General features: G+C 36.6%; 1 protein-coding gene across 1 annotated transcript; it reads left to right on the top strand.

Annotated features, from left to right (window-relative positions):
• Positions 1-469: 469 nt before the first annotated feature.
• Positions 470-18,930, top strand: LOC130950494 (protein TIC236, chloroplastic). The gene is made up of 23 exons (XM_057879007.1): positions 470-2,606; positions 5,032-5,230; positions 5,334-5,393; positions 5,638-5,742; positions 6,013-6,153; positions 6,480-6,542; positions 6,944-7,171; positions 7,275-7,358; positions 8,727-8,884; positions 9,096-9,618; positions 10,268-10,438; positions 10,584-10,643; positions 11,792-11,914; positions 12,310-12,585; positions 13,368-13,433; positions 13,534-13,665; positions 13,750-14,571; positions 14,653-14,933; positions 15,064-15,332; positions 16,535-16,776; positions 16,886-17,077; positions 17,800-18,072; positions 18,500-18,930. The coding sequence occupies exons 1-23, from the start codon at positions 691-693 to the stop codon at positions 18,644-18,646; spliced, it is 6,531 nt and encodes a 2,176-aa protein (XP_057734990.1). The 5' UTR covers positions 470-690; the 3' UTR covers positions 18,647-18,930.
• The last annotated feature ends 158 nt before the right edge of the window (positions 18,931-19,088 follow it).

Raw genomic sequence — 19,088 nt, 5'->3', positions numbered from 1 at the left:
GAAAAAAAATGAGAAGAAAGAAAATCATAATAGTATAAAATTACATTAATCCCCTTGTATATGTTATATGTAAATTATACTTTATTAATAATAAGAGGAAAATGTATAATTTTATTTCTATTATTCCTATTTCTCTTCATTTTCTTCTCATTTGTGGAAAAAAAATAATTTAGTGGGTCTCACACTATTTTTTTCTTTCCTCTCTATTTTTTCTTCTCATCCAAACAACAAAAAACTTTTTTTTCCATTCATTTTCTTTCCTTCTATTTTCTTTCTCTTCAAAATCCCTCCATCCAAACAATGTGTAAGTCTCCTCAACAATCATACAGTTAAAAGTTTAAAAAAGATTTTTTCTCTTTTTATTAATCCAACTGCCACAAGCAACTAAATATTCCTCTAAACTTTATTAAAAATAAAAAATACAAAAGGAGTCCCACAAATTCTTTCACATGCTTATACACTTATTATCCCTTTACACAAATTGAAACCCCAATTTCCTAAATTTTCCATTTCGTGCCAAAAAAAAGAAAATTGGTTTCATTCATTGAAATTCACGCAACAGAGAACATTCTGCTCTTGCATAATTCCGAATTGGAATGCCTTGCAAATTCTGAATCGAATCAAGGGACTAAGAAGACGAACTTCTTGGTCCCTCTCAGTAGGGTTTTTTATGAGAACAGAAAAACGATAATGAGCGTGAGGAATCACACCCCATTCTTCGGGACTGAAATTCATGCTTCTTTTGATGGTAACAACAGCAGCTTCAGAAAAAGCCAAAGGAACCTCTTTCATTTGGACAGAAGGAACTTCCCAAAAAAGGGTTTCCTTCGTAGGAGTGTTGTTTCTGCAAAACAAGGATTCCCGGTAAGCCAAGCATTTAGGTTTCCTCAATTTTGTCGCCAAAATGTGAACTTGTCGAGTAGGAACCTCGGTTCCACAAGTGGGTCGAGGTTGAATTGCACCAGGGAACCCTTTTTTAGGAGCAAGGTTTTGGTGAATTTTGATTTGAGCAATTTATGGAGTGAGGGGTTAATGTTGTTTAGGGCTTCTGTTTACACTGCAGTTGTATCTGGTGTGTGCATTTTGGCTTGGTATGGTAGGAATAAGGCCAAGGCTTATGTTGAAGCAAACCTCTTGCCTTCGGTTTGTTTGGCGGTTAGTGAGTACATTGAACGTGACCTTCAGTTTGGCAAGGTTAGAAGGATCTCGCCTTTGAGCATTACGTTGGAGTCGTGCTCGTTTGGGCCGCATAAGGAGGAGTTTTCGTGTGGTGAGGCCCCCACGGTGAAGCTTCGGCTTCATCCCTTTGCGAGCTTGAGGAGTGGGAAGTTTGTGGTTGACGCGGTCCTGTCGCAGCCGAGTCTCTTGGTGGTGCAGAAGAAGGACTATACTTGGCTGGGGATCCCTCCACCATCTGAAGATGGCTTGCAGAGACACCTTTCTACTGAAGAAGGGATTGATTATAGGACTAGGACCAGGAGGATTGCACGAGAAGGAGCGGTTGCTCGGTGGACACAAGAGAGGGATGATGCGGCTAGGGAAGCTGCACAGATAGGTTATTTTGTTTCGGAGCCAAATTGTGATGATGTGAAGGAGATTCCTAATAATTTGTTGGAGGCAACAGACTCTAAGTCTTTTTTCTGTACGAATGAGGGGAAGCATGACCATCATTGCATGGACACAGGTGTTGATTATAATACAAAACATGCAGCATTGGAAAAATCATTTGGAGTGAGATCATTTGGATTTTTTTCCAGAATCATAAAAGGGCATCGGAAACACAAATTTAAGAGGAAGCCTAACAAGAAGGATATCTGTGCATCCGGTGTTGCTGTCAAAAGAAGAATTCTTGAACGCAGTGGGTTAGCAGCGCACAAATTCTTCCAAGATCAATCACCTGGGAAGTTTGGGGAGCCTCCATCATCTTCTGGGTGTTTACCTTATACAAACCATGATATGCAGTTAGTTAAAACCGTGGTTGGAAAAAATGAAGAATCTGTTGTTGGTGGAACTGATAACCAAAATGGAACACAGTTCAGAGATTTGGGAATCTGGTCTCCTTCGGCAAATGAAAACATAAATGGTGATTCAGATTATTTAAAATTTGTCCGCGCTCTGAATTTACAGACAAGAGAGAGTAAACATGAAAATTTGCAATCTAGTGAAGACATTGTGGCACCTGTTGATACTGATAATAGTACAGAGAAACATGAAGAGTTCCGACCCCATGCTGCAGACAGTCAAATCAATGATAATGTCACTGGGGTAAAAAAAAGCTTGGTACCGGAGGATTTGGATTCTCTGATGCCCAGGCCTGAATTGGCAACACATTTTCAAGTTCCATTTGAGGCATTGATTGGGAAACTTGGATTGCACTCATTTTTAAGAAATACACAGGAGTCGATGTTTGGTTTCCTTTCTGGTCCCATCGAAAAGTTGAAGTCTGATGTAGGAGTAAAAGTTGAAGATATTGTTGCAGAGCATGTAGATGACGTTGATGCTTTGCAATCTGAGGGCCTCAGTAAGATGCTTCCTGTTACCTTGGATTCTGTTCATTTTAGAGGTGCTACTGTGATGCTGCTTGCATATGGCGATAGGGAAGCTAGGTGAGGCCTGTTCTTATCCATTAGTAATTACTTCACACTTCTTGATCACGTATGATTTTAATATTATGTAATGCTTAATGGAATAAGGCTTTGCTGCCATAATAGTAGTGATGTCTGTTAGATCATTGTATAAATGGTATGACTTTTAACCATCTAAGTGTAAATAATAGCTCTGTTCTTTTGGTGGTGAGATAAGTAATTGGTCTTCAAAAATTGTGATCATGCAGTTGAAAACTTTGGAGCACTCGTTATTGGAGTTTAATTCAGGTGTTAGAAGAGGGCTAGAAATATGAAGAATTGATGTTTCATTTTATCCAATTTTAAACCCTTTGAATTTCTGCTTAAGATGCCCAATTTCCCTCTATCTATCTGTTTTAGATCTTCACTTCTGCTTGCTCCTAAGTGACTCTATAAGATCCTGGTACCAATGTTATCTTTTTCCCCTAAACCAATTATGGTGACATACAAGACTCCTTCAAGCTTTATTAATTCATCTATATGGAATTTCCTTTCCTTTCCCTACATCTGAGGTTCACTTTGTATTTGTCTTTTCTCTGATAAAACTCCTTGTATGCATATTTGTACATGGGTTATGCTTCTGCCAAATCTGGAGATGCACATGAATATAATTACACATGTAATGTAGTTTATATATATAAACAAGATTTTCATTAAGATTATTATAATTTAGCAGCTTAAATATTATTGAATGAATATCTTAACTCTCATTTTTAATATTGAAATGGAGAGTGTAGCTGATGTTTCTGCTTGTTTACTGCAGAATATTGTACTTGTCTCGGTTATAACTTTCGCATCTGTTTGAATATTAAACACTGACTTCTATGTTATAATATATAGTCAACTATAATCATGCTGATTAACTATATATTAGGCTAAAAGTTAACTACTTACTAATAATCAGTAAGTGCTTCTAATCTAACTCCTAATATCACCGTGATTACTCCATTGTTGACTGCAAGTTAGCAGCTACTATTTTTTTATTGCTTGATAAAACAATAAGTATTAGGATAATAAGCCTGGTCCTAAGAGGGTTATAAGTATATCAGACAAGGAAGTATGATGACAGTAAGGAGAGGAGAGCACAGGTGGGCCCGTTACTGCTGATGGCATAACTAGCTAACTATGGGTGTGAGGTGAGGTGAGGTTGTTATATGAGAATGGGATGTGATACACTTCTATATTTAGATGAATTACTGCTCATTGCTACCACTGCTCATCCTTTCTGTCATTTAGTCCTTATTTCCTTCCCTTGATTTAATTCAAGCAAGTTTAATTAAAGTATTTCCCTGTTTTATTGGTGCTGTTACATGTGTATACCAATTCTAATTCTAATATCAACCATATATAATGAGAATTGAGGAAGGGGTTTGGTGCACAAGGTTTTTTCCACAAAAATTCCCTTTATCATATATCATATATGTATTGCTATTTCTATGACTTGAACCAAAAATCTTTTAGTTAAAAACTTAGAATATAAGGTACTTATCATTTTAACCAATTGCACATTTGTTAGTATTACACATAATAAATTCATGTCATGGGGGTTCGGCTATATTTTTATGTTGGTTGCCGAAGACCTAACACAACCCTCCTCCTTTATCCGGGCTTGGGACCGGCTATATTTATTACACATAATAAATAAAATGACGAATTAATAAGCATGTTAATACCTATTAATATACTAGTATCGTTAACAATGATAAGAGATCCTTACCAAAAGTACTGAATTTCTAGCTGTTTTATAAGCTATGTTACTTGTAAAGACACCAAAAAAAAAGTTATGTTACTTGTATGTTGATCTGGATTCTGGGAACTGGTGTGGAAATCTAAAATTGCTTTTGAATGGTAATTAATCTTGTGCTATAAGATATTAACACGGAGATATAAATCTTATCTGTGTATATTCTTTTTAATAATAAGTGAATATAAACTTGAGGCTAGGAGATGAAGTCTGATAAGACGGGTTCTAATAAGAAAGTTTTTGTTGGGAAGAAGGCAAAGGCTGAGGGACAAGAAGGCTAAATCGTAAATTTGGAAGGGACTTAGGCTCGCAAAAGTTGGTTAATTGGGATGGGGAAAAGGGAATAAGTATCTCTTTGTAAGATCAGCTAGCCAGCTAGGGTTGTCAATACTGTTGAGCCAGTTAGCACTTGGATGAATTTGAGAATCCACTCTCAATTGACAGTTCTTACCAATTGTACACACATTTTCTGCATTGAACCCCTTGGCCAAGTTTCTTTATTACAATCTTACACTATTACTTCTTAATCTTTTCTTTCATCTCTGTGCTTGTTTCATCAAAGTCTTGGTGATTGTAAATAATAAAAAGATGCCTTTTTATTGCGAATTGCAGTCTTATTTCAAAAAAGTGACAGTGTGCATGAATATACACTTCTACTTTCAGGGAGATGGAGAATGTCAATGGCCATGTGAAGCTTAATAACCACTACAGCCGTGTAAATGTACAGCTTAGTGGAAATTGTAAGACTTGGAGGTCTGATGTCATATCTGAAGATGGTGGCTGGTTGTCTGCTGATGTTTATGTTGACATTATTGAGCAGAAATGGCATGCTAATTTGAAAATTGACAATTTCTTTGTCCCGGTAAGGTATATAGTGACTTGAAGTTCCAGTATCTTCATGTAATCCTTCTTTATCATTCAAGTTTTGTGGGTTTCTTATTCAAGCCTGGATTGAGTTCATGCAGCTGTTTGAAAGAATCCTAGAAATTCCAGTTGGATGGTCTGAAGGGAGGGCCAGTGGGGAGGTGCTTCTCTAACCTAAATCCAGTTACCTTTGAATTATATTTGGTGTTGTTACATTGTTTTCAGTTTGAGTTTGATTAGGGGAAAGATTAGTAATGGAATTTGGATTAAAATTGTGTTTCAAAATTGTTTTTCATGGATTCATCTACATAGTAGATTATTCAAAATTGCACATTACTACATTGCCTATTGTTCATCAGATTTGACATAACTTCACCTGTTTGATGTATTATTTGCTATGTTTAGGTTCACTTGTGTATGTCAAAGGGTGAAAATTTTCCAAATCTTCATGGACAGCTTGATGTGACGGGGTTGAACTTCCAACTATTGGATGCTCCATCGTGTTTTTCTGTATGTCTTTCTTTCACCCTAACACTGCAGGCTCTGCTTGCAACATATTTGCTATTCTTTTGAATGGGAACTGACCACTGCACTCGCAAAAGTACTCTATATTCAACAACATAGAAATGATATTTGACTGTATATCTTTAAGCACATAAAAACTGTTCTTGGGCATTGATCTGCATCCACCCATTTTAAATATTGCTCGTGTTCATGCATTTGAAATTAAATTATTGAATTTTTGGTTTCCCTTTTTATTTGTATTTTGTGTTGTTGCAGAACATATCAGCAAGTTTGTGTTTTCGTGGTCAAAGAATATTTTTGCACAATGCAAATGGCTGGTTTGGTAGTGTTCCTCTAGAAGCATCAGGAGATTTTGGCATCCATCCCGAAGAAGGAGAATTTCATCTTATGTGTCAGGTATTGAGTGTATTTTTTTTTAATAAATAAATTCTGTGTTTGGTCAAATATCCTTGAAATGTTTAGTACTGAAGGACACAGTTGAGTGTACTTAACTGAGCCATAATTTGGAAAATAAAGTAAACATGTTCAACCTGTATCCTCTGTCGAAAACTGCAGTTGATATTTACTTTGGTAGTTGTCTAACGAGAAAACGTGGTAAACTCTCATTCCAATGTTATTATCTACAGTTCATTTCACGGATTCCTTACATTGTTGGATTAATTCATGGTAGATAGTTTTGGAATTGTTCTCATGTGCCCTACTTCATTTGATCAAAATTCCAGGTTCCTGGTGTTGAAGTAAATGCGTTAATGAGAACTTTCAAGATGAGACCTCTTTTGTTCCCGGTATGCTTTCTTGTGTTTATTGCATTAGTTTAATACTTGAAAGGTTGAGTAAACTGATTATTCTATGATGGTCAATTTTCTTTCTGGAGCTTTTGAGTTTAAATGTGAAATGGTAGCATTGAAGCTCTATGCAAGTTCACCTTTGATTAATTCCTATGATAGTTGTTGAAAGCTGAACTTTCAATAAAGTTTACTTCAGATTTTTCAGAAATCAAAACAACAAAAAGGCTGTCTACTCATTATAAAAGGGATTTTGGAATTTGAGAATTTACAGCACATGACAAACCTACTCTGATTAGTTTCAACTTCATTTCGTGAAAACAAAAATGATATTTGTCTGTGTGATCTTGGTCCTTGAAGTACTCATTTTGTTCTCCATTATTGAGATTTACTGATTGCAGCTAGCTGGATCTGTCACTGCTCTATTTAATTGTCAAGGCCCACTGGATACTCCTGTATTTGTTGGCACTGGAATGGTTTCTAGGACATTCTCTACTTTACATGATACTCCTGAATCTTTAGCATCTGAGGCACTTGCTAAAAGTAAAGAGGCTGGTGCGCTGGCAGCATTTGATCGTATTCCATTTTCGTATGCATCTGCCAATTTTACTTTCAACACTGATAACTGTGTAAGTTGAAGGGGGTAATAATTCTACACAGGTGGTTTGGAGTACAGTCTCATTTTTTAAGTGTTATGTTATCTTATGGTAAGACTTGCAATGCGCATTGCAGGTTGCTGATTTATATGGAATTAGGGCAACCCTTGTGGATGGAGGTGAAATTCGAGGGGCTGGGAATGCATGGTTATGTCCAGAGGTATATAAATACTTTCTAGGGGAACCTGTTTTGTTCTGTTTTTTTTCCTTCCTCCTTGTGGCTTGTGCCATGGGGTATGCTTTCATTAAGCAAGTACTGATCTTTTTTTTTTTCCTTTTTTTAACGTCTTGAAATGCTTGAATGCTTTTGCCATGGTTGTTGGATCCCCAATATACAAACCCACCTTGTGACACATAGCTTTTTGGTATTTATTTATTTCTTTGTTTTTTTTTTTTCCTTTTTTTTTTGTTTTTTGGGAGGGGGGGTGGTTGGGGTGAAAATGAAATACTTGAAAGCATTTACACAGTCGTGTAATTTTGGAACTCCACTATATACACTCACTTTGCAACCTTTTCCCCTTTTCATGGGTAGGGAAAGAAATGTGATGTCGCGAAGGGTGCCAATTTATTCCTTTTCATGGACTTAAAGGGGTGTCTGTGAGTTTTGATTTTGAAGAAGGGGGGAGGGATAGCAGGGCAGCGTAGAGTAGAAACTTGAAGTGCATTTTGAAGTCCTTTTTACTCTACAAACTGTTCTCTTCTCCAAAACTCCAGCTTCCAGCTGCAACCTAAATCTATTCCTCAATCCATTTTGACATAGGAAAATTATAATTATGTACTCACAATCAGGAAATAGTAGGTTTGATAATGTGAATATGATGCAAGAATCAAATTGGGTAAGGGTAAGGTTTACTCTAGCAATTATAGGGACCATGAGCTGCCACTCTGGCCCATTAATAGAGTAAGGACAACAGGGAAGGTTGTTATTCTGAGTTGGATGAGAGAGGAATGGGAGGATGAGTAGCGATTTGCTGTCGTCGGTAGAAGTTATTACATGGTTAGAAGATGGTGATATTTTGGAGAGTGAAGCTTAGGGCCGAAGGGTTTCTCTATGCCAAGGACTTGCTTTTTTGTTTTTGCATTTCCATTGTGAATATTGAGGAATCACAGAGAAGTCCTGGGCAAGTTTTGTCCTAAGACCCCAGTCTAAGGCATACAGCATGCTTACTTTCATCTTCTCTATTGTTAGATACCGTTTCTAACAAAATATCTTTTCCCTTTTTTTTTTAGTTCTAGGAAACCAATTATTTTCAGCCAATATTAGCTAACGTTTTTGAAGTTACTCTTTTATCTTAAATTTTAAACCCGAAATCTTAGATTCTAAACTAAATCCTAAACCTAAATTCTAAAATCCTAACCATAAACCCTCCAAAAAGTGAGTGTTAAAAAAGTAATTTTATAATAAAGAAAAAAGTTTAACTAATGTTGGCTATTTAAAAGTTGGTTCCTTATACTTTTTCTCTGTGTTATTATTACTGCAATTTCTGTCTAGAGTTTGTGCCCATACATTCCATTGTTTTGTTGTCAGGGAGAGGAGGATGAGACAGCCATAGATGTTAACTTATCTGGAAGTTTGGCCTTCGAAAAAATCTTGCTTCGTTACCTTCCCAATTATCACCATCAGATGCCACTCAAATTTGGGGTTTTAAATGGAGAGACAAAACTTTCGGGAGCTTTGTTAAGACCGTAAGTTTACACTTTTTCAGTTTCAATAATTTGTTTTTGTTAACTTATTATATATTTATTTTATTGTTTTTGATTTGGCGTTTTTTCCCCTTCCTTACTGGAGGTATTATACTTGGCTTCTACCAATACGTTTTGTTGATACTTCTTTCCCATTTCTAATGTTATTTCTTCGGTCAGTAGTTTTTTGTAATTTTAGTTTATTTTATTTCAGGAGATTTGATATTAAATGGACTGCACCTAAAGCAGTAGGGTCTTTTAGTGACGCTAGAGGAGATATCATAATCTCACATGATTTCATTACTGTTAATTCTGCTTCTGCTGCATTTGATTTGTATATGAAAGTCCTGACATCCTATTCTGATGATTTTGCCGTTAAGAGAGATGAATTTAATGCACCAAGAGACATTCCATTTACTGTTGATGGAATTGAGCTAGATTTGCGTATGCGTGGGTTTGAATTCTTCAGTTTGGTTTCCACTTATACTTTGGATTTTCCAAGACCTTTGGTTCTGAAATCAACAGGAAGAATCAAGTTTCATGGAAAGGTTTTAAAGCCTAATAGCAATGTTATTGGGCAGAATTTTGAAAATAACAGGCATGATGTGACGATGTTGGAGAAAGGAAGTGCAGATAGCCTTGTTGGTGACATTTCAATATCTGATCTCAAACTGAATCAATTGATGCTTGCACCTCAACTGTCTGGACAGTTGAGAGTTTCGTCAGACTGTATCAAGGTGATGAATAAAACTTCCTTTCGAAAATTTGTTTCATTGAGTTATTACTCATGGTCATGGATTTCTTTTCCTTTGGTTAAATCGGCATTAGTAAAGATTCAACCAAATATAATCTTTGGGGGAAAAGTTCAAAAATTCTTTGTTAAACTATCCACATTGGTTAAGTAATGAGTGACCACTTGTTTAGCAACCTGAATGGTTAATGGATCTTAAATTGGTTTACCAAGAACTATTGTTATTATTATTATTATTCCCTTCAATTTTAAGTTGTGAATTAACTTCTTATATGTTCACATTTCCCATGGTTATATAATATGTGAGGTGTGGCATTGACAGTGTGAAAAAGTTAATTCATGATGTGGCATTGTTTGATTTTATATCAGTTTAGTAAAAGTTTAGGCACAGTGAATTCAAAGTAGATCCAGATGTATTTATTTCATGATGGCTAAAGCAGTGAAATATTTTCCTTCCCCATATTTCATCCAAGTTTTCATGTAACAGTTTTTATTTTTGTCATTTTGTGATAGGTAGAGATCCTTATGTTGTCCATTTTGGTCTGTTATGGGGAGACTATTTTATATTGTCTGGCTTTATACAATACCTAGATATTTCCTAACGCCCTTTTCATATTGGCAAATTTTTCATACAGTTGGATGCATCTGGAAGGCCTGATGAAAGTCTTGCAGTGGAGTTTGTAGGGCCACTACAGCCCAGTAGCGAAGATGGTCTCATAAATGGAAAACTATTGTCCATTTCTCTTCAGAAAGGGCAGTTGAAGGTTAATGCAGGTTTTCAGCCATTTCATTCTGCTAACTTGGAGGTAGCTATATTTTTTAATTTTAGGTTCAGTGTTTGGATCTATGTTCATTTCTGCGCTGTCCTATTTTGGGTCACTATAAGTTTGAGAAAAATTAATTGAAATTTATTATGTTCCTTTTCCTTGCTTATTTGGGGCACACTTCTAGGTACGGCAATTTCCACTTGATGAGTTGGAGCTTGCTTCTCTCCGGGGAACTATACAAAGAGTAAGACATCATATTACCTATTGACCACATTGTTTCCTAACGTCGCCCTCTCTTGTGCCTCCTATGTATATCTGAATCTTAATAGAGTTTGCAATTCGATTGTGAGAAATTCAAGAGGTTTGACCCCGGATTGTTTATAGGGAGTTCATGTAAGAGATGATCTGGTAAACAAGCAAAGATTATTATAGTTAATACACATCCCTAAATCTTAAGCTGCTAGGTGGAGGCCAAGCTAAGGCTATTATTAGTTAGCAGGTATCTGTTGTAGCTTACAGAAAGTAATTCTTTATAATGTGTTTGGTTTTTTAAAGAATTGTTCATGAAGGCTTACTTTCTTTATTTCTAGCTTATAGAAAACTAATGAACTAAAGGGAAGACTTGGAGTAACAATTTAGTTGTCTCCGTTTACCCTGAAGGTCATGGATTAAAGCCATGAAATTGGTGATTGATGCTGCATTAGGTTGGGTGGGACCTTCTCCAGGCCATGCATAACAAAAAAGATATATCTTTTATTGAAAAAGGCTGAAACAATTCAAACATGCTCCCTTATGCAAAAGCCCTAGAAAATTTTAATTAATGTTAGTAGAGCTATTAGGGATGTGAAGGGGAGCCTTGGAGCAACGGTTAAGTTGTCTCTGTGTGACCTCAAGGTCACGGGTTCAAGCTGTGGAAACAGTCATTGATGTAATTGTTAGGTTAGGCTGTGTACATTACACCTTTTGGCAGCGTTAATGTGGGATACTTGTGCACCGGACTGTCATTTTTTTAGAGCTATTAGGGATGTGGGTGTAAAATATATATGACATAAAAATTTTGCTATACAAATCAAACCGTGGCTTTCTTTTAGAGAAAGGTCAGCAGAATATAAGGGAACATAGTAGTATAGATGTCTCTAACATGAAGCATTGCAAGATGTGCATAGAGGAGAGATGCACAGGCATCATGAAAGTTTGAATAAATAATTTTGATGCATAAAAAAATTGTTTACCATCAGTCTTTTACCGCCTCACTTTTCTTGATTTCACCTCTCCCCTTCTGCTTGGTTCTGTTTGAGTGATAACCTGCTCAAGGGCTTATTGAATGGTTATGTCATAAAAGGAGTATATGATGTTTTACTGTTTTTCAGCTGGTACCTTATTTGCTTTCAGGCAGAAATCCAGCTTAATCTTCAAAAGAGAAGAGGACATGGCATTCTCTCTGTACTTCGGCCAAAATTCAGTGGTGTACTTGGTGAAGCCCTAGATGTGGCAGCTAGGTGGAGTGGAGATGTTGTAAGTGCCTAATTTCATCTTATTTCCTGCACCTGAAGAGTTAAGATTTGTCTTGAATATATGCAGGTGTCAGCATGTGTGTGTGTTTACTATTTGTGAGTGAAATGATCAATATTTATCTTTGCAACTTTCTAGACTAGTTGATTACCTTTGTGTATTCAGGTTGTAATAACATAAGGAAATTGCAATTTTGTTTCCTTTAAATAATCAAAACTTTATGATTGCCGTATAGAATTTCCCAAAAAGAGGTGTACATGGTTGATTTTCTATACTGTTCAGTGACTTTCACTGTAATGACTAATGAGCCCAAAGCTTGTCAGATCTAGGGTGTCAATTTTTTTTATGGTGCACAATTATGTTTAATACTGATCGTAAATGGATGCACTGTTGTTCAGATCACCATTGAAAAAGCTGCTTTGGAACAAAGCTACAGTCATTATGAACTTCAAGGTGAATATGTGTTACCTGGCTCCCGAGATCGTAACCCTGTTGACATAAAAGGGGATCGCTTTATAAAAAAGCTCATGTCTGGCCATCTTGGTAGCTTTATATCCTCAATGGGCAGGTGGAGAATGAAACTTGAAGTTCCAAGAGCTGAGGTTGCTGAGATGCTTCCTCTTGCGAGGCTTCTTTCTAGAAGTACTGACCCTGCCGTTCTTTCGAGATCAAAGGTATTAAACCTTATGTTGTGAGGTTCCTTACAGTCATAAGTAGCTATTGCAGTGTATTTCAGTTGATTGAGATATTTTCTCCAAGAGCAATTTTCTCTAAAATCAGGGAGGAATTAATAATAGTAATAATAATCTAGTAACTAGGTAAGATAAGACAAATTAGGTAATTCATACATGGTTTGTTTTTCTCCTTTTGGATTGCACTTGAATTAACTAGAACAATTGAAAGAATGCACAAAAAGGTGGCCAATTGCATGGGGTCCCCACCTTTGGTAGGATCTAAGGAAGAGAGATGAATGCTGTCTTATCTCCACAAATGAAGGTAGCAACATATACTGTAAGTGAGAGAATTTGATAATTCATGTATCTGGTTCATGTTTATCAAGTTAAGCTTTTGAAATAAGTGGTTTCATGACATAGTATTAGAACTTCTTTGACCAAAAGGTTGAGTTTGATTCTTGTTGCCCCCAAAAGAAAATAGTTTCATCATAAGACAAAAGGCCTATGCAAAATTTACGCAAATCTAGAAGAGGCTCTTGTGTGAAAGGACGTCTTATAGATATAACCATTCATGTGCCTCCTCCTATCAAGTTAAGCTTTTGGGACTAGTGATTTTCATAACAAAATGACTAACACTTGTTTGACTTAAAGACTAGTGTCTGCTAAAAGAAAAAAGGATCCCAGTATATGGGGTGTCTTCATCTGAAAACCTGTAGTTCATCCTATATAGTTTATTTTTTAAAAAAGATTACTGATTTCCATGTCATGCTACATCTATGCAGGATTTTTTTATTCAAGGTTTGCAGACGGTGGGATTATATTCTGCGAATCTTCAACAGTTGCTCGAGGTAATGCCAATGGATCATTATATTTTATCTTTGTTCCAAAATATTATGTTTATTTCTTTAATTCAAAATATTAATCTTTGTAATAAACTATGACTTGCAGCTAATAAGGGGGCATCATGTTCCATCACAAGATGTGGTTCTTGAAGATTTAAGCCTGCCAGGTTTATCAGAACTCAAAGGTCGCTGGCGTGGCTCTCTTGATGCAAGTGGTGGAGGGAATGGAGACACCCTGGTAAAAATTACTATTGTCTGTATTCCTGGAGTTTGGCGTAAATCATCTTATTTTAAAGATCCGCTTTCTTCTATTTCATTTCAGGCAGAATTTGACTTTCATGGGGAGGATTGGGAGTGGGGAGAGTACAAAACTCAGCGTGTTTTAGCCATTGGTGCATACAGTAATGATGATGGTCTGCACCTGGAAAAAATTTTCATCCAAAAGGACAATGCCACCGTTCATGCTGATGGAACTTTGTTAGGGCCCAAAACAAACCTTCATTTTGCTGTTTTAAATTTTCCTGTTAGTCTGGTCCCAACTGTAGTTCAGGTAATTGAATCTACAGCAATGGATCTTGTTCATTCTCTGCGGCAACTGCTAGCCCCAATTAGGGGTATATTGCATATGGAAGGAGATCTTAGAGGAAGTTTAGCAAAACCAGAATGTGATGTGCAAGTAAGGCTCCTGGATGGTGCTGTTGGTGGAATCGATCTTGGAAGGGCTGAAATTGTTGCTTCTCTAACCTCGACAAGTCGTTTTGTATTCAATGCAAAACTTGAACCTATAATCCAAAATGGTCATGTTCTAGTTCAAGGAAGTATTCCTGTTGCTTTTGTGCAAAATAACACGTTACAGCAAGATGTAGAGCTAGATAAAAGTGGGTTTAATTGGGTTCCTGAATGGGTGAAGGAGAGGAATAGAGGGACTGGTGATGATGCCAATGACAAAAAAGCTTCCAGAGACCGAAATGAAGAAGATTGGAATAGTCAAATAACAGAAAGCCTAAAAGGTTTAAATTGGCAAATCTTAGATGCTGGAGAAGTTAGGGTTGATGCTGATATAAAAGATGGTGGAATGATGTTGGTAACTGCTTTATCTCCTTATGCCAATTGGCTTCATGGCAATGCTGATGTGATGCTTGAGGTCGGTGGTATCAATATAACTCAGTTGTTTTCTTTCTTCTCTCTTCTTCTCTAATTTTTCCCATATGAATTGAATTAATAGGTCCGAGGCACAGTTGATCAACCGGTGCTTAATGGATATGCATCATTCCACAGGGCATCTATTTCTTCACCGGTGTTGCGGAAGCCACTTACGAACTTTGGTGGCACAGTTAATGTGAGATCAAACAGATTATCCATTGCTTCACTGGAGAGTAGGGTAAGCAGAAAAGGGAAGCTGTTTGTAAAAGGGAACCTTCCTCTCAGAACTAGTGAAGCAGCCCTCAATGACAAGATCGAGTTGAAGTGTGAAGCTCTGGAAGTTCGTGCAAAAAATATCTTAAGGTTGCTTTCTTCTCCTGGCATAAGGGTTCTTAAGATATATCTTGGCTTATTGATGGGTTTATACAGCTTTATGTGACCGTTAAATCTTGGTATATATCATGATTCTTATCAAAACATCTACTTCTGTTAGTGGTCAGGTTGATTCCCAGGTGCAAATAACTGGCTCTATGTTGCAACCAAACATATCTGGGAATATTAAACTTAGTCAGGGAGAAGCATATTTGCCACATGATAAGGGTGATAAGGGTGGTGGTGCTGCTTCGAATAGATTTCCATCAAATCAGCCTCCTCTACCTGCTGGTGGTGTTAGTCGAGCATTTGCTTCAAGATATGTTTCACGGTTTTTCAGCTCAAAACCTGCTACTTTGACAACCCAAATTTCACAATCTGGTAGCTCTGGTAGTAATTTACTTGTGCATCTGTTCATGAACTTGATCTTCTTTTTCCTTATAAATCTACTGTTGAATGTTTTACATGAGAATCTACTCCCTTATTACTGTAAATGTAACCCTTTCCAGATAATTAGAGTTGCCTCTTCGATATCTATATTGATACATATAGGATCTAATGTCTTCATGCATATGAGAAACACACCTTAGAATTATTCTAAATCATGCTTGTGCAATCCACTTTTCCTTAAATAATGATTTTGAAGGTTTAATATTTTCTCTTCAAAGTCATTATAAATTAGGATTATCAGGTGCAACTAGCATACAACAGTATAAATGTAATATAGTTCTTATTAGAGAAACTATACCCTATTCCAAAGATAGATAAAGATCGGTGTTTGAAATTCTCCTTGTACCACAATTCAGAAAAAAGGAGGACAACTCATCAACAGCTTGTGCTCCTAAGTCCTAACTGCTGCTAAAACCTCAAACCCTATTTGATGAAAATTCCATCTTGAGTGATAAAACCTAAAGTGCAAAAACAACCTACTCCATAATATCCTAGCAAACTTAAAGTGCACAAAAGGTTGCCGGCTCATTGTAAATTACAAAACTCTAGTAGCATAACACAATTATCAAGTGATATAAGGCCTTCTGAGGCACATACATTTGCAATAAAATATTTCTGGTTTTGTAATGGAAAAATATTCATTCGCGTATATGTTACAGATTTTTTCTTTTTAGGAAGGAATATGGAGCTAAGCCGCTTTGTTGTATTATAGAAAGCAATCAGTCAATTGAGAAAAAACACATGCTAATTCTCTTCAAGTCTGGTAATGTGACCCTTCTGAATTTAAAAATAGCTACTAGCCAAGCATATACTCAAGTCACTTCATAGCAGATAACCAGTGTCAGCACAAAACTGCCCTTGAAATTCCTGGCATTTTTAGTCAGGCAAAGTCACCAAAATTTCTCTGTACATAGTTCATTTGCAATGAATCATTGTGTTAGTTCTTTCAATTATTGTAGTATAACCCTCCAAAAGATGTTAGTAAACTGGTTTTTTTCCCCTGTTATCATGATACTTATACAGCTTCAGGGGTGGCAGGATCAAACCTTTTTTTTTTATTAATTAGTGGGCTCATGATGTTATATTTTTCAGAATGACTGCCATTGTACATATTATGATATTTTTATTTTGGGAAATGGCAGTTAAGAAGACAAGTCAAGTTGAAAAGGACATGGAGCAGGTGCAGATAAATCCAAATATAGAAGTCTATCTTAGTGATTTGAAACTTGTGCTTGGACCAGAGTTGAAGATAGTTTACCCGTTAATCCTGAGTTTTGCTGTAAGTGGAGAGCTTGAGTTGAATGGTCTTGCCCATCCCAAATGTATAAAACCTAGAGGCATACTCGCCTTTGAGAATGGTGAAGTTGATCTAGTTGCAACACAGGTTAGTGTAATCAAATATTTTATGCCACTGCCCTGTTTCTAGCAGATCAGATTTTATTTATAACTTTGTTAAACCATTGTTCATGCTCATAACGTCTGTTACTAATCAGGTGAGGTTGAAAAGGGAACACCTGAATGTCGCAAAGTTTGAGCCTGAGTACGGACTTGATCCTATGCTAGATTTAGCCTTGGTTGGATCTGAGTGGCAATTTAGAATTCAAGGTCGAGCTAGCCATTGGCAGGACAAGCTAGTGGTGACCTCAACGCATTCTGTGGAACAGGATGCACTGTCGCCTACTGAGGTAAAAAGCCATTGCTGCACCCATGTTATTGTGATGAATTTGGAGCTGAACTGTAACTTGTATTGCTACTTTCAAAATCAACACATAAAGGGTCCCCATGTACACTGGTGTTTTTCAAGAATTTCACTTTGATATGCAAAACAAGACATTTCTAAGTTTTTACTCTGATTTAGCTGCTCTCTGTTTGGACTTTGGACTTAATTTTTCAAGCTTTCAAACTTAGTAATCATTTTGTTTCCTTGTTCTTTCGTCTCTGACTAAAATTTGATTCTTTTTCCTCCCGGCTTTGTAAGTTCACTTCAGTCTGTCCCAGCAACATAATTTATTAATCAAATACAAGAAAGCCTCAAGGGTAAGAAAATAGTTAAGCTAGTTTCAAACGATTACTGAAAGAATGAAATCTCATAAAAGTATTGGGTTAGCATGTTATTTTGTTATGCAAACTGAAGTACAAAATCACTTATTTCATACCTTATGCCTCATTCAATGGCCTTTCATTAAGTGGTCTTGTCCTGTTAGTGTTGGAGAAGCATCTTAAACCGGTTGAACTCTGAAATCCCCAGTTGAAACAACGCAGGGATCTTATATCTTTTCTGTCTCTTTTCAACAGTCACATTCTTTTGATCACATAAATTCTCTATGGAATCAGTTAATAGCTTCGATGAATTTAAATACCTGATTTGATTATTAGGGAACATGATCTTACTAACTGTTTCATGCAGGCTGCCAGAAGATTTGAGAGTCAGTTAGCAGAATCAATTTTGGAAGGCAACGGCCAACTTGCATTTGAAAAACTTGCAACTGCTACTCTTGAAAAGTTGATGCCACGAATAGAAGGGAAGGGAGAGTTTGGCCAGGCTAGGTGGAGGGTAGTTTATGCGCCTCAGATCCCTAGCTTGGTTTCTGCCGATACTGCAGTTGATCCTCTTTCGTTACTTACGAGCAATATATCGTTCGGTACAGAAGTCGAAGTCCAGCTAGGGAAACGCCTTCAGGTAGTCATGATAAAACTAGTTTTCTTTTGAAAATTTACTTCCGATGAAATTGGTTGCTAACTTGCTATTACTTTCAACGATTTCTCTCATCAGTCTGTTTACATATTGAGGGAAGATATGAGATGTATATTTGTAATACTTGATAAATAAATCAGCAGATGAAAATGGTCTCTTCTGATCATGGTCATGAAAGTTTTCATAATAAGAATTCTTTGATAAAAATAGTTGAAAGTTTAGGGATTAGGTTTGAGCATTGTTGTCTGGCTCAGTAATCACTACTAAACTTCATAATTTATTTATTTACATCACGTTATTTTATTCTCTGTGGGATACATCACGGTATTCAAAATCTTTTCAATATTAGAAACTGAATATTCTTGTTTGGTTGCTCCGATAATTCCTGCACTGAAGTCTACTTTGGTTTCAGGCTTCAATCGTTAGGCAGATGAAGGAATCCGAGATGGCAATGCAGTGGACCTTGAGTTATCAGCTAACGAGTCGCTTGCGCGTGCTCCTACAATCTGCGCCATCAAAACGTCTCCTTTTTGAGTATTCTGCCACTTCCCAGGATTAACTGCAACAAGATCTATGGAAGAATTGATCTTGCAGTTTGTGAATACAATTCAAATAAAATTCACACGTTTCAAACGGGTTGAGAAAGAGGAGGGAGGGGGTTTAGAGTGACTATTTGTATGTGTAACAAAAAAAGGGGAGGGGGGGATTCTAAGTGTACATCCATATTTATTCTTTTGCTCAGATTGAGCTTTGTTAATAGGTAGGTGCTGAATTCTAGACTAATTCCAGTCTTGTTTTTGTACAGAAATTCGAAAGGTAATGAAAGAAAATGATTAAAATGTAGATGACTGATGAATTATGAAATTCAATAGGTATCAGTAGCACTTCTCTGCGATATTGTTTTTCTTCTCAACTTGTGCATTACTAGATGATACTTTAGTACTACTGGTATTGCTACTTGGATGCTTCAACCAAGCTGTTAACAAGAATTATATTCATTT

The sequence above is a fragment of the Arachis stenosperma genome, chromosome 9 (genome assembly GCF_014773155.1).
Source record: "Arachis stenosperma cultivar V10309 chromosome 9, arast.V10309.gnm1.PFL2, whole genome shotgun sequence".
In the NCBI taxonomy this organism is placed as follows: domain Eukaryota; kingdom Viridiplantae; phylum Streptophyta; class Magnoliopsida; order Fabales; family Fabaceae; genus Arachis; species Arachis stenosperma.
Note: the sequence above shows the minus strand (reverse complement) of the source record. Positions and strands in the feature narration are given on the sequence as shown.

Coding starts and splice junctions, on each gene's coding strand:
- LOC130950494 (XM_057879007.1), top strand. CDS start 691: ATGAGCGTGAGGAATCACACCCCATTCTTCGGGACTGAAATTCATGCT. Junction 5,394..5,637: donor AAGGGAGGGCCAGTGGGGAG/GTGCTTCTCTAA, acceptor TGCTATGTTTAG/GTTCACTTGTGTATGTCAAA. Junction 9,619..10,267: donor TTTCGTCAGACTGTATCAAG/GTGATGAATAAA, acceptor TTTTTCATACAG/TTGGATGCATCTGGAAGGCC.